The sequence below is a fragment of the Vidua chalybeata genome, chromosome 5 (assembly GCF_026979565.1).
Source record: "Vidua chalybeata isolate OUT-0048 chromosome 5, bVidCha1 merged haplotype, whole genome shotgun sequence".
NCBI lineage: Eukaryota > Metazoa > Chordata > Aves > Passeriformes > Viduidae > Vidua > Vidua chalybeata.
The window spans coordinates 61,427,311-61,442,357 of record NC_071534.1 but is presented as its reverse complement, the minus strand read 5'-3'; the positions used below and the strand labels follow the sequence as shown (position 1 = coordinate 61,442,357).

Here is a 15,047-nt window from a genome sequence, read left to right as displayed (position 1 = left end):
AGCTTACTCATGTGCTCAACTTTACTCCCAAATGTACAGTGACTTACTGGTTCCTGTGTTTATAGGCTCAGATTTAAAGGAATAATAAAGGCATTTGTGTTGTTTGGTGAATGTGTTTAATTATGTGCTGTTGTTAATTTTGCTCACAGGAAATCCCTTGTCTTAGATACCCTTACATTCACACTCAGGACCAGCTCACAGGCCCTCCTGGGATGAACCAATGGAAGGGACTAAGAGAAAGATCTTGGCAAATCACAAAGTCCTTTTCAAGCTCTTCAGGGGTCAGACTGTAAATCTGCTCACTCACTCCTTCAGCCACATACTGGGATACTTGCTCTGTCAGAGACAAGAATAATCTGGTTGCACAGAAACCCCTCTACCCCTGTAAAAATTAAAAATTAGTTGAAATGGTGCAAAGCAAACATATTTGGTATTTTTTTCTGGTATTACTGCCCTAGGCCCAAGCACATAAGCCAGTTATGATATGACAGCAAAATTTTACCCATACATAATCAACTCAAAACTCTAAAATCCTATGCCTCCTGTAAGAAAATGCTGCAGAGAAACACCATGTTCTTCAGCCATCCTTCACTCTCTCCTGATCTTAACAGGTATGACCTGCCATTCTATTCACCAAGTTTTCTTGGTCTCTGAACCTGAAAACTGACATCCTTTCCTGACATGAGGATCAACTCACACACAGATCTGCTTTGGGAAAACCATTAAGGCTCCTTCCATCTAATCTCCCACTTCTCTGCCAACCTGCAGATGCCTGTGCTAGAATCTGTCTGGCTCACATTGCTGCCCACCTCCAGAAGGCAAAGTTAATGCCCCTGGAATACCAATTCTACCACTTCTACATGGTATTATTTTAGATTAATACAACTGCAGTTAGACATGAAGGGTTTATTCAGCTGGATTTGTCCATAGCACATGTGAAATCAGAAGTGCTCTACCCATTACCTACTGTTAATGTCATCTGTCTTAAAATGGTAATTGATTAGACTTTAAAAAGTCTGATCAATACGTTACTAGAGACTCCTAAGAAATAGAAAAATAACATCCACAGCATGCCCTTCCCCCATCTAGGGATATTTCCAATATTTCTTGACATATTTATTAAAAGCTGCATTTTTGGCAGATGTCCTAGTGTTGTACATATATTGTGGTAAACATGGAGTTACTTAAAAAATTTATTTTCATTATAAGACAAATCAACAACAGCAATACTATTCTAGCAGAATGACTACAAACTCCAAATCAAGAAATGGTGACCGCTTTAACAGAGTGGACTTTAGTAGAGGAGATGACTCAGCAAAGAAGTGATTTTGGTAAAATATGTGAAACTGAAGGATAACGGGATGGTATGTCTTGCATTCCTCTTTTCTGCCATTTGCTTCCTACCCCATTTCTGAACTAAAATCCAAGACAAATTGAAAAGGCAGGGCTACAGAGAGACAAACCTACTGACTCTCTTCCTCTGTTTCCAAATGTCTTAGCCTCTTTTTGTCCAGACCAGAGCCTCTGCTCCCTAGTGACAACAGGACATTCATGATGGTCTTTGGAAAAGGAGACCATTACATACCCTTGTCCCACCAGTGAAAACATCTTTGTACCTTCCAGTCAAGGTACCTTTCCAGCTCCCCTCCCATCTTCATCTGTCTGTACTAATGCATCTCATGTTTCCAAATATCTGGGGTCTTGGTTTTGTTTATCCTTGGTTTTGTTTATCCACAAAAGAGCCCACTTTTGTGAAGCCACTCACACACAGAGTTTTGCACTTCTGACCAGGCCCCCACAGCAAAACAGGTGAAATGACTTGCAAATACAGATGTCAGTAATTTCTCAATGTTTTTTCCCCTCTGCATATGTCTGTTCCACCTCTGGAACCCAAGTAATTCCGAGGGAAAATGAACTGAAGAACCCTGGTTTCCCACAGACTTATAGTGATAATGAGCTGTAATTGAAACTTTTCTCATTACCAAGACATTTATATGGTCTCTCAACCATGTGAATCACCGTTTAATAAGAGGCAAGTTCATGTTACAGCCTTTGGGAAATTTACAGGATCTCTCAGCCCTACCCAGCTGCCTGTTTTCATGAAATAGCTTAATTATATTTGAGATAGATTTGGGTGAAACTGCCCAACAGCTTCAAAAGTTATTGGAGGAGTAAAGGAGACACAGCCAAGCATGATTGCATAAAGGCCTGTTTCCATAGAAACCAAGAGGAAAAACAGCAGTACAATTTGAAAAAATTTATTGCAGTCACTTTAATTGAAATTTTAAAAATATCTGATCATCTTTAAATCACATGCCATAACACAAAGTACATTTCTCCTGCCTTATCCCATTCAATACCCTGTCTGTAGACCTCTGCCTTCATGTATCCTGCTCTCCTATATCCCACAGGCACAAAAACTACACTTCTTAAAGTCAGGATGTTGTTCTGAGTGTATTTTGTCAACCTGCACTTCGGATGGAAACTATTTTTTTTTAGTCAAGGCAAGTTTCCTAGAAAGACGTGCCAATTGCTACACTCCATTGCTCTCACGCATGTGAGGCATATGACAGAACTAAGTAAAGGGAGAGCTCTTAGGAAGAGTGAGCTACAGTATCACCTGCTGAACAGCGTATCCCACTGCTGGGGCTCTAGGGAAGGTCTGCAGGTTGGAGTGCGGGATTTTGGCCACTAAGGACAAGCAGCCGAAGCTAACTTGTGCGAGGGTGGTGAACACTTGCTGGGGGGCAGTCAGTAAATTTCATGGGAAGAACTGCCACCCACCCCTCTCTTTGTCATACACTCTTCAGGTGTAGCACCCACCTGAGCCATCAGCTCTGGCGACAGCATCCAGAGTAAACAATAATGCCCATGTGCAGCTCAATAAAATGAGGTCTGCACGTGGAGTGAAACCACTCTGCAAACGGCCGTGACACGGAGATGCTCGAAGCAAAGAGGTGTCACTTGTTTTTGCAGCCACAGCCCGAAGCCCAGCTGCCTTTCGTCCTTCCCGGCCGCAAGCAGAGCTCCTAGACCGCAGGACCCTTCTCCACTCCGGCTCGGACAGCTTCCGCAGAGACGCGATGCCCCCGGTACGGCTCGAAGCGCTGCCGGTCCCCTCGCGGCTGCAGCGCGGGGCAGTGCTGGGTAGCGTCCGGCCGGCCGGGGAAGGCGCTGGGCAGTGTCCGGCCGGGGCGGCGGGGGCAGTGCTGGGCAGTGTCCGGCCGGGGCGGCGGGGGCAGTGCTGGGCAGTGTCCGGCCGGCCGGGGAAGGCGCTGGGCAGTGTCCGGCCGGCCGGGGCGGTGCCGGCAGTGTCCGGCCGGGGCGGGGCAGGCGGCGGGGCCAGCGCCATCGCTTTCCCGAGCGCCCCCTCCCGGCCGGGGCCGCGCTGGGGGCCGGGCGGGGGTCGCCGCTCTCCCTCCCGCCCGCCGAGCGCCCTCGCCCCCCCGCTCGGGCCGTTCTCCGCCTTCTGCCGGCCGTGCCAGGCAGCCTCTCTCTCGGCCTTCACTACCGGGTCAGGCGAGGCGGGAGCGGCGAAACAGCGCCCGCCTCGCTCCGGCACCCACACCGACACCCCTCCTCCTCCTCCCCGCGCCGCGGCCGTCCCCTCCCTCCCGCTGCCTCCCTCCCTCCTCCCTCCTCCCTCCTGCCAGTTTCTCTACAACTAGTGCATCCACGCGCAGGCAGGGTCCGGCCGCCGCAGCTGCCATGGATATCAGCTAAAGCCGGGAGGAGCGGGCACAGAGGCGCTCCCCGACCCAGCTCGCAGCCCGAGGGGCCGCCGGCCGGCACAGCCGCGGCCGCTCCCGCCCGCCCGGAGCCTGCCCGGAGGAGCGCGGCTGCCCCGGGGAGTGGGGGCAGAGAGGGAGGGGGGGAAGAAGCACAGACTGCAGGGAGGGAGTCGGGCAGAGCATCCCCACGGCAATGTCCAAGGGCTTGAAGAAAAAAAGCCACTGGACGAGCAGAGTCCACGAGATCGTGATCGTAAGGAACCCGGAGGGACAGCTGGGCTTCGAGCTGAAGGGGGGCGCCGAGAATGGGCAGTTCCCCTACCTGGGGGAAGTGAAGCCCGGCAAGGTGGCCTATGAGGGCGGCAGCAAGTTGGTGCCGGAGGAGCTGCTGCTGGAGGTAAACGAGACCCCCGTGGCCGGGCTCACCATCAGGGATGTGCTGGCCGTGATCAAACACTGCAAGGACCCCATCCGCCTCAAGTGCGTCAAGCAAGGTAAGGCAGGCATGGGCCCCCCTCTCTACCCACCCCCTGGGGGCCGGGGCAGGTCTGGGGGAGCGGAGGGGGAGCAACTTTGTTGCTGCAGTTTGACTTTCCCCCTCCCCGCCGGAGCCGCCCCCTCCCCGGCGGCGGGGGGAGGATGCGAGCGGCGCTGCGCGGTACCCGCAGCCGGGCGAATTAAATGTGCGTCAGTGACAGCGCTTCGCCATGCCGGGGGGGGCCGGGCGGGGGGCGCCGGCAGCACCCCCTGCAGCCCCGGTCTCACGAGGAAGGGTCCCCTCCCGACCCACCGGCCCCGGTCCCCGCCGCCCCTCCGGTTGTTGCTGCCGCTGGCGCTGCCGGGGGGCCGGAGCACCGGCCGGGGCCGGCTGCGGAGCGGGGCTTGCCCTTGGCTTCGCCTCTCTCCGGGCGCCTTGGCGTGGGGACTGGGGCTGCCGCCGGTCGCCGAGTCCCCGGTGGCGCCCAGGGTGGCTTTAGCATCTCTTAAGTGTCATTAGCGGAAGAGTCATTCATTTGATCTCTGGTGAAAACGATCGCTAATCCCAGGGAACACGGAGCTCAGAGCTAGTGAGAGGACAGGCAGAAAGAAACTTTTGGGAGAGAACGGTATACTCTTGCCTCGCCTCTGTTTCGCTTATTTATTTTGAAGTACTGTAATAGGTTAATGCGTTTCCAGGAAAGTCAATAGAGAAGGGACGCCACAGATGCTGTTTACATGTTTGTTTCTGTCCTCTTTAAACTATGCTGAGTTGAGTTCTCTGCAGCTGAGCGCTCGCGAGGATGTTTCTGCTACCCCAGCAGCATTTCTGGAGCATAGGAGCTGCTCTGGGAACCGAGTCTGTAGGTGCTCCTTGGCTATGGGTGGTGCAGCGGCTGTAGGCGTATCTCTAAAGTACGCATTCCAGCCGGGCAGTGAGCCCAGCCATTGAAAACTTGGGAATTTCTGCGGTGGGAAGTTTTTAGATACCATGCATCAGAGGCGCTTGTGCTCTGCAACTCTAGCCGTCAGCCTGTGCTCAGAGGACACAGAGGAGAATCTCTCTGACGCTGGGTATAATTTGGCAATTCTACTTCCTCTTTGTAATTGACGGTTTATTGTTTAAAGTATAATTTGCGATACTTCTGAATGCTTGAAGAATATGCTAATTATTAGTTTATCCAGGCATGACAGAAACAGTACAAAAATCTGATTTCCACTCAGGCCTTCAGAAAGTACTTTATAGTATATTCAGTTATCTCCATGAGGTCAAGCCTCTATATACAGATATGATCTGGGACTTTTTTTATTTGTCCTTATAGGTAAGTTGTGCAATATGCTGTAGATCATATCTTGACAGCTGGGCTATGCAGGGAGACACAACAGTTCATGTGATAAGTGAAGATTAAAAATGAGTATAATGGATTCTGTCTTGCCAGTATAGTGTCATCTTCAGGCACCTGAACTCCAGGAGAGCTGCTCTGTACTGTCCTTGTTTTATTAATAATTTTAGTGTGAGTGGTCTTACTGTGATGGGATTCAAAAAGAAGCATAATATGAAGTGTCAAGAAGATAAGGGTAGATTGTCTATAATACAATTTTTTTTTTCAGAAATCCTATAGATTCTTCACAATAAGGCAAATATAAGGTTACTTTGAGTTGATATGTGAAACACATGTCCTATCTCTTCACTGTTTTACACTGTTTTTCTCTTCAAGTCAAAGCAACCACTGGTGATTCATTAATATGTGCACCCTTAGTAAATTACCTGTCATACATGAATTAGGGACACTAGTCACACTAGTCAGGCTTTTAGTCTGTGAATTACTGCAATCTTCTGCATGAGACATAAGGGATAAATTCTGAATTCTACCTAATTCTATGTACCTGTATCTCTACATATCTGAGGAGTTTCAGTTCAGTATGTTAACTCACTACAGTTTTAATGCAAATTCTCAAAGCACTGGCCACATGTCTGTGTATTTGGAAATGACAGTTCAGCATAGATTCTTGGACTGAGAAAGACTTCCTGGCTGGAATGATCTTTCATGCGCTCCAGCATCCTTTACGCCAAAGAACGAGGCCTTCTGGATCCAACTTCCTATTTGAAAAAAAAAAAAAAAAGGTCAATGGTTTGTGCACTTTACTACCTGACTCTTCCTTCAAGTGTAAGCCAGTGCAGTGTATCCCTGTGCCCCTTGGTGACAAAGCACAGGCAGCCACATTACAGCAATATTACTATTCCCTGACAGTGCTTTGCAGCAGTGTGTAGGAGAGAAAAGGCTGAGCAATAAAATCTTTATATGTTTTTGTAACTTTTTTACTCCTTTTAATTATGAAGCACCTTTAGTGTGCTGGAACAAGGTTAATGACTCCATTATCATTGTTTCCGCATAATTTATCAATGCTATCTCTGTCAATTAGAATAGCATGACCTTGAATGCACCATGTGACTATAGCTGCTTCTTCAGTGCTGCCTAGGAATGAAGTCAGAGAGAGAAATGTGGAGGTAGGACATGACTATTTATAATGTGATCTTTAAGAGACTGTGAGTATTTCTCTTGTTTGAAAGTTTTGACAATTCAGCAGTGAAAATTTACTTGTAGATGAAATCAGGGAATGCTAATTCAAGAATTAGCTGTTTTGAAGCATAGAAAAGGTGCTTTCATAATTTTTCCTTATGTTTGATTAAACACCCCCCTCTCTTTAATTAAATATATCATCATTTTTTACATTACTAGATGAAATACTACTTTTGAAAAGTTGGATGGAATATTGCTATTTTGTGTTAGCTAAACATCTTGAGTTATAAAAACCCCAAACATATAATGTAGGAGTTGCTGTGTATTATGAGGAGGAGTAAACTTCATGAGAAACTGATTTGCAGTTCCATGATATAATTCAACATGAATTCTTCTAGGTATGACACCTGATAAATAAATAAGATCAATAAATAAATAATGCAGGACATTGTGCATGGGTTTGCATGAGGAGAAAAGACTGTAAGAATCATTATTATTATTATTATTCTTTAGTCTAAACTGTAAGAGTTCACAAAGAAATATTCCTTGGAGACTATTTCCTGTTTGGGTTTTTTTGTTAGCCACTTGTTGTGCTGCTTTGGCAGAATCACAGAGAATCTCTGGAAACACATGGGATGAAGGATGAAATCTTGGCCCAGATGAAGTCAAAGGCAAAGCTGTTCTTGACATCAGATAAAGAAGGCCAGGTTTCCTCTGCAAAACCCCATGCTTTTTTGAATATATATCCTTCCAATGAGAGAATTGTGTACAGCAGTTACATTAGTTGGGCGTATTGCAAACGTACATTTTGACCTTCTGCTCCTTTGGGTGAGGATAAGAGCCTTTTACTGTTTCTTAAATACTTCTGAATTTCAGATGTGTTTGTTTTCACATGCAGAACAGTTTGGATTAAGTGCTGTCTTCTTCCTACACATGTACAGATGCGTAGTTGTAAAAGTAGCAGTGTGTTAAGGAAAGGCATCTTAATTTGGATAAGCAGTCACATGGGGAAGAGTCATACGGGGAGCAATGTTGCCTCCAGTTCCATTCTCTGTTCACCACTGCTGTCTCAGATCCACAGTAATTCCCAGCAGTGGCTGACACAGGTCTGTGCTGTGCACACTCACTCCTTGAAGGGTTGCATGGGCAGCCCACTTGGTTGTACTGCATAAACCAGGATCTTTATTCTTTATATAGAGGTATAAACTTCCACAGATGCCCTCAGCAGAATCCCAGTGAACTGTCTGAAAACATGGATTTCAGAACTCAGGAGCATTGCAACAGATTTTGCCCTGGAGATCCTGCCTGATGCATCTCTTTCTCAAGGAAAGTGGTTTGGATGTATTAAGTAACCAGGTGATCTGACCAACTGAGCAATTTAATTTATTTTTAGAAGTATTTACTGGTATGACTATTTGAAACATGAATAAAACATACACTTTCTATGGACACTTTCTAATGGCTCTTATCTGACTCTAAATAGTCAGACTTTAAGTGTCAACCCCTAATTCTTTAGCTCCTTATGCAAAAAAGATATTTAGTACACATAATGTAAGGAGGAACTAAAAACCAGTTTAATTTTCTTAGTACAATAATTTTCTTAATAGTAAGCATATGCTAGAATATTTTGCTGACTATAGATGTACTTGGACATGTTTTCAAGTGCTTTCCCAGTCAGGAAAAGGTTTGGACCCTCATTAGGATGGACATAGGAGCAGCCAAGTTTGGGCAGACTGCATCCTCCACATCCTATTCCTGGTGGCTGTGACTGTGGTTGCTGGGCGAAGTCTAAAAGGACAGAGGATGGTACTGTCCCAGCTCCCATGATTTGTGGCTAAGGGGTTTCTTGTAGTGTTTTTTCTTAATGGGCTCATCCATAAGCTTTGCAATTAAAACCTGGCTTAACTTTTAAAATTTCTTTAAAAGTCTGTAACAGGCTTTTTGACAGAGAAATGCAAGAATTTTGTGATTTTCCAAAGTTTTGGCTACACGTGTAAATAAACATGTTAGCTAATTAAAATGTTAGTATTTTACTACAGACTTTTTCATACACCTATTCCTATGTATAGTTATGTTTTTAGAATTTTTTTTGTTATTTAAGGTCATAAATAATTATCTTCTACATTCATTAAAACACTCTGTGCATATAGATAGTCTTTTGGCGATCTTTTATTCCTGAATGTCACTATATACTGTATTCCAAGATGGGAACATTGGTTATAGTTATCTTCACAAGAAGAACAGTATTTTGCAACAGAAAGTTGCATGATTTTCCAGAATAATAAAAAAACAATCACAACGGTCTTTCAAAAACCAGACCTAAAGAACCCTGAAAACCTGTGTGGTTTACTTTTCTCTATGACTTTGGCATAGATAGTATTTGAAAATAAACTTACTCCTTTTTCCTAATTTGTGCTCTTTAGGATTTTTATTAACTCCTGAAATTAAATTCGGAGTTCTTTTTTTACCTTTACTTTATGTTATTCTTATGCTTGTCCATCTTAATTTAAAGACCATTGAAACTGACTTCTGACTCATGTAGCTTGTGATTTATTCTTCAGCTCCTCCAGACAGCTTGTGATGTTTCATGTCAGGGACTCTGTTCACTGGCAGTAGAATTATATTCATCAGTCTTTTTCCTTCCCTGAGAATTACAAATGTGCCATTAAAGGATGGGGCCATGACTTTGTTAGTGCATCATTTCCTTGAAGAAATTAAATAATTGAGAGTGCTCTGCTTAGTTCTGTTTAGTCACATAAGGTAAAGTTAATTTTACAGTAAGACTTGTACATCTGTTGATACTGTTGACATCAAAGGAAAATACTGGTGTGAGGGGGTAGAATTGTGTCTGACTTCCTTTATGCATCCTATAACCTTATCTGCATTAATTCAGCATTTCATGAAAGATATGGATTCTGAGCTTTTACTTTCAGTGTTCTTGATCTTCTTATTGCTCTTTATAGATGAGGAGGCCTTTTCATGACATGAAAGATTCTATAAATTATTCATCTCAATATTTTGTATACAAGAAGTGGTGTATACATGGAAAAAGTACTCCTTCAAAAGGGGCTTATGGGAGGAGGTGGTCACAACTGTGATTTAGAAAGGGTGATGGAAAGTGCTCCAGTTGTAGAAGCAGATGTTTCTTGTTCTTCTCTTCCTCATAGTGCTACAAACAAATAAACAAATTAAGGATTTTTTTTTTTTAACTGGGGAGCATCAAGGCAAAGTTAAAAGAACATAGTGATGTTTTTTTGAATGTGTTAACATTCTTGAACTATTTTGCTTATGTACCTAGGTGTTTATAAGTATAAAAATATATATAAAAATTTGTACAATCTTTGGTTTTTTTGAGACTGGTAGGAATTTTCATCTGTAGTAGTATTGCTACAGTACTACTGTAGAATATTTTTCATTCAAGTTTTGGTGCAAAACACACACATATATATATATATATATATGTATATATATATACACATATACATATATATGATACTTACAATAAACCCATACACTCTGGTGGCCAGGAAATGTACAGAATGGCACAGGATTCTGCAATAGGAAGTAATATAATCATAGACTTTAGAATGAGATTGACTAGATGCCTATCCAAGTAGGTGCAGTCTAGAGCACAGAGTTGGATGATATTGATTTCAGTGGCAAAGTTCCTGTCATTGTGTTTTGTTGCTGAATGCCATTGTAATGCATGCCTTAACTGAATTTTCTGAAACCACAGGGGCTGTGATCCCAACAGTATCTCTTCAGCACACCTAATTTGTTACAAATCAGCTTTTCTTCAACCTCATAGAAATCCATTCAGTGAGAAGGTGTCATAGTTTTCTAGCCATTTGTGTAGCTTTCTAACTAGAGGCCGAAATGAAAAGCGGAATGGTGGGCAGAAGTGAGAGAAAAGAAAGATATTTAAGGGCTTTAACAAAAATTATTTAGCATTCCTAAACTGGACAAAAATCCACACTGGTAAATGATAATCGCAAAAACAGTACTCATGGTTTGAATGTTCTTGTAATGTTAACCTATTATCTCTCATTTATTCAAACCTGCTATCCACAATTTGGTGACTTCACTAGAAGCTGAGCTGAAAGAAAGCTGTTGTTTGTGTGTATCTGCCATGTAATTATACTTTTTACATTATTCTTGAACTCCTAGTCAGTACCTTCAGATTGCTAGAATCCAGAAAGATTAATCAAAATGTAGCTTGCTGTCAACACAGCACTACCAGGTGTCTTCTCATTCATACATACATTATGATTAGTAATATATGAATAATGCTGTTTCGCTCTGCTTATCACTTCAGACGTTTCTCCTGGGTGTCTTTGATTATTTCCACAGTGCATGAATTTGAGATGAAGGAAAGTAAGACAAGGAACAAAATGGAGAAAGTAAAATCGTGTGAAAGTTCCAGGAAAAAAAATTTAGTGATTATTAAAGTACATGACTGATTTTAGAATTTACATGTTCTGTCATATTCAAGAGAGTGTATGGCCCTGTGCCTCCAGTACAGGAAAAATCAGCACAGGGAACATGTGTTTCTTATGTCTGTCTTAGTTTCTCAAAACATGTTGAAACCATAGAATCATTTAGTTTTGAAAAGACCTTTAAAATTATTGACTGTAACCATTAACCCAGCACTGCCAAGTCCACCATTAAACTGTAACTCCAAGTGCCACATCTCCAGGGTTGGGTGGCTCAACCGCTTCCCTGGGCAGCTTTTTCCAATGTTTGACAATGCTTTCAGTATAGAAATTTTTCCTAATATCCAGTCTAAACCTCCCTTGTGCATCTTGAAGCCATTTCTTCTTGTCCTATTATTTGTTACCTGGGAGAAGAGGCTGACCCCCACCCAGCCACACCTCCTTTCAGGTAGCTGAAGAGAGTGATAAGGTCTCCCCTGAGCCTCTTCTTCTCCAGGCAAAACACCCCTGCTCACTCAGCCACTCCTCATCAGACTTGTGCTCCAGACCCTTCCCTCTGTTGCCCTTCTCTGGACATGCTCCAGCACCTCAATGTCTGTCTTGTAATGAGTGGCCCAGAACTGAGAACACAAGATGATTAATAAAGATATTAAGGAGGCCTGCCCCAAATACTGAGCCCTGAGGAGCCCCACTGGTGACTGCCCACCAGCAGGATGTACCTTCATTCCCCCCACTCTCTAGGCCTACCATCCAGTCAGTTTTATATGCAGCAAATGGTGAACAAGTCCAAGCTATGACCAACTGGTTTCTCTAGAAGAATGCTGGTGTACAGCTGTCCCTCTAAAATATGCACAATTAACTCATTCCAAAGGAAAAAATAGTATTCCTGCTTCTTCAGAAGAAAGCATGAGTAATCGTTAACACGTCTGTATTTCTGTCCCAAGTTCTCATGAAAGTAGGGTGAAATAATGGTGCCACCTGAGAAGCAGGGGAGAAATACATATTTGTATGGGATGACTTTCCTGTGTGAGTGATAGTCCTACAAAAAGAGATTTACCAGGTAGTGTTTCATTATGGACAGAACTGCATGCTGGGTTCCTTGCTGCTGAGGCAGCACATCGGCCTCCCTGGCTCTATTTCTGCATCCTTTTTCTCTGGTACCAACACAGTTGTGGTGTCATGACCATAAACACTACTTTGTGGTAGTGCAGGACCATAAACACTAAGTCATTATTGCACCTTTCTTTTCAGGCCTCTGACCTTGGGAAGCAAGGGCAACAGTCCACGTATTCAATTTCCACGTGAAAATTGAATTAAAATACCAAATGTGCATGTGTTTTATGGTTTTCAGACAAGACAAATTGGCTGCCTGCTTCCACATCCATAGATGAAATAATGCCTTTCTATATACCTTTCTATGTAATATTTTTGTTACTTTCTTGACCCATCCTTGGTTCAGATCAGTATAATTCATGGAGGCTCCCCATACATCTGCAAACCATGGAGCCCTATCTGCCATCAATATTCTTCTTTCTTGCCCACTCCAAGCCTTTTGTGCTAGTGAAGCACCTTCCTGTGTTGCTGGAATTCATCTTGAACCTTTCAGTTGGTGCATCTTTCATGTCTGGCATTAGCACCAACTAGTTTATTCTGCCACAAAGATATTTCTACCCTCTGTGCTTGAGTTCACTTCAGAAAGCATGCAGAAACTTGTTCTGAGACAGAATTCTGGCACTCCAAATCATGCCTGTTCTAATGGGAGAAAGCCTGGTGTTACAATTTCCCATTGTGCCTGGTCTGGAAGATACGTGACACAGTCTTGACAACATATGGCAGTCTCTATAGCCAGTGATGGCAGTCATTTCATTGACTTATCCAGAATTATTAAATTGTTCACAGAGTTCCCAGATTACTACACTGGGGGCCAGGGTTTTTCTTTGACAGTCTGTTAGGTCAGACAGAATTGAGGTCACTCACTCTCTGCAGAGTCATAGTGTGTTTGTTTATAAAAACGCTGAAGAAATATTATGCTGAAAAAAAGGGAAAAAAAACCCCCTAGAAATAGACTTCTACACGTCGTTACGAGTAGTGCTTACAGATTCACAATACATAGCAGAACAATGGAAAACAGTGGTAGAGTATAATGAGCAAAATTTTCTACGCTATACTAGCAGGTACATTGTGTAGCTGTGTTAATGTAACATTAGTATTCCAGAGTGGAAATCCTTCCTGCAAACAGGTAGAATAAATTGTCTTTTATTACTTATCTATTTATTGATACTTTGTATCTCACGTTGTACTTGCATTTCTCAAAATGAAATGTGCAAAATAATTTTTTAAATTGCACATATTAAAGTTCTTTTTGTAATTAAAAAAAAAAAATCTTCCAGCTTTGTCTCCATCATGCCAACCAGGAATTAATCTGCATATTTCTGATAAAATATTGCCATTTCATAAAACAACACCTAACCGGTCCTACAGAAGCTGAAAGGAAAAAAAAACAATTGGGGCATCAGTCTCATTCCAGGACATCCATTTCACATGTAAGTTCTTATAACACACACCATTTTTTTCTACTTAAACTTAGACTGAAAAGGAATGAACAGTCCTATTTGTATCCTATATGAGTTATACTGAATAGTTTCTATCATGTTACATTCTCACAGCTGATTCTTTAACTAGTATGAAATAGAATGGCTGTGTTCATTTCTGTTATTCCCTTACTAAGTCCTTCTTTGTGCTAAATCTGCATTAATAAATGCCACATAAGCCTCTCACATGCTTCCAAAATGGTATGTTAGAATAAACAAGTATTAATCCCATTATATTTTAATTCTCTGGCCATGTTTTTTTTTTTTTTTTTTTTTTATAGGAACAGCAGTTTATATTTCAAAGTGTTGCAGGATCCTGTTGCTAGCATAAAAAGCTAAAAGATCATGCAGATGCTCCTATTATGGAATTGAAATCCTTGTCAAGTGGGAAAGGGAGTAGCTGCTGAACTCTTGTATCAGACTGATGGAGGAGCTGAACACTTCTTCAGATTAAACTATTGAGTGCTTTGCTTAAGTGAAGTGTAATTACCCCCCAGATTCCATGTTCAGCTACTGCACTACTCATTTGGAAAACTCTCCTTGAAGCTCAGATCCACTGGGATGCCTATTCTGCACTTAATGATATTAGGTGGTTTGCTCTGACTTCATTTTATATATACACATATACATGTATATATATAGTAATCATATAGTCATTGTTTTTACTGGTATTTCTGATTTTCCTTTCCATGTGGGTTTGTTATATCTGCCTATTGTCTCACGCATGAAATCTGAGCTCGTGGTGAGAGAAACTGCCTTTTTGTTGTAGCAACTAGCATGGCAATTTCAAGTTGAGAGTCTCTCGTTTCTATGGCAATATAAGGAAGTATTCACATTAAATTCAGAGTCTAACATAATTCATTTCTTGGAATTAGTTGATGGAAATTCTCTGTATCATTTTAACATAGGATCTGTAACTCTAATTGATCATAATTCAGTCTTGGTGATAGAAGCTTTAAAGTGGATAAAAGCTGAGCAATATTTTTGGATTTAAGAGAATATAGTAGTTATTACTAATGTGGAGCTTGTATTATCAGTAGTGCTGGTCTGTTGTCTCATGGTTTTTCTATTACAGCTACTGCTAGTGAAGCCTATTAAAAAAATCTTTGTTTTACTGTGTACAGAGAATATGTTTCCTGAAGAGTTTGGTTTTTCATTTTATCTACTTGATTACAGATATGGAAGAACATTTCTGCCTTGTAAACTTCTAGAAGAATTACTGGAATTTCAGACAAGCCAGTAAAAAGAGCTTTTTCAACACTCACTCTATTTAGTCATTTTCCACTAAAAATA

General features: G+C 42.4%; 1 protein-coding gene across 1 annotated transcript in view; it reads left to right on the top strand.

The window, feature by feature from the left end:
- The first annotated feature begins 3,914 nt into the window (after window positions 1-3,914).
- Window positions 3,915-15,047, top strand: part of MAGI2 (membrane associated guanylate kinase, WW and PDZ domain containing 2) — a 700,150-nt gene continuing 689,017 nt past the window's right edge. Inside the window, exon 1 of the mRNA XM_053942436.1 lies at window positions 3,915-4,225. Coding sequence (XP_053798411.1) covers window positions 3,925-4,225 — 301 coding nt within the window. The 5' untranslated portion in view covers window positions 3,915-3,924. The remainder of the gene's footprint in view (window positions 4,226-15,047) is intronic.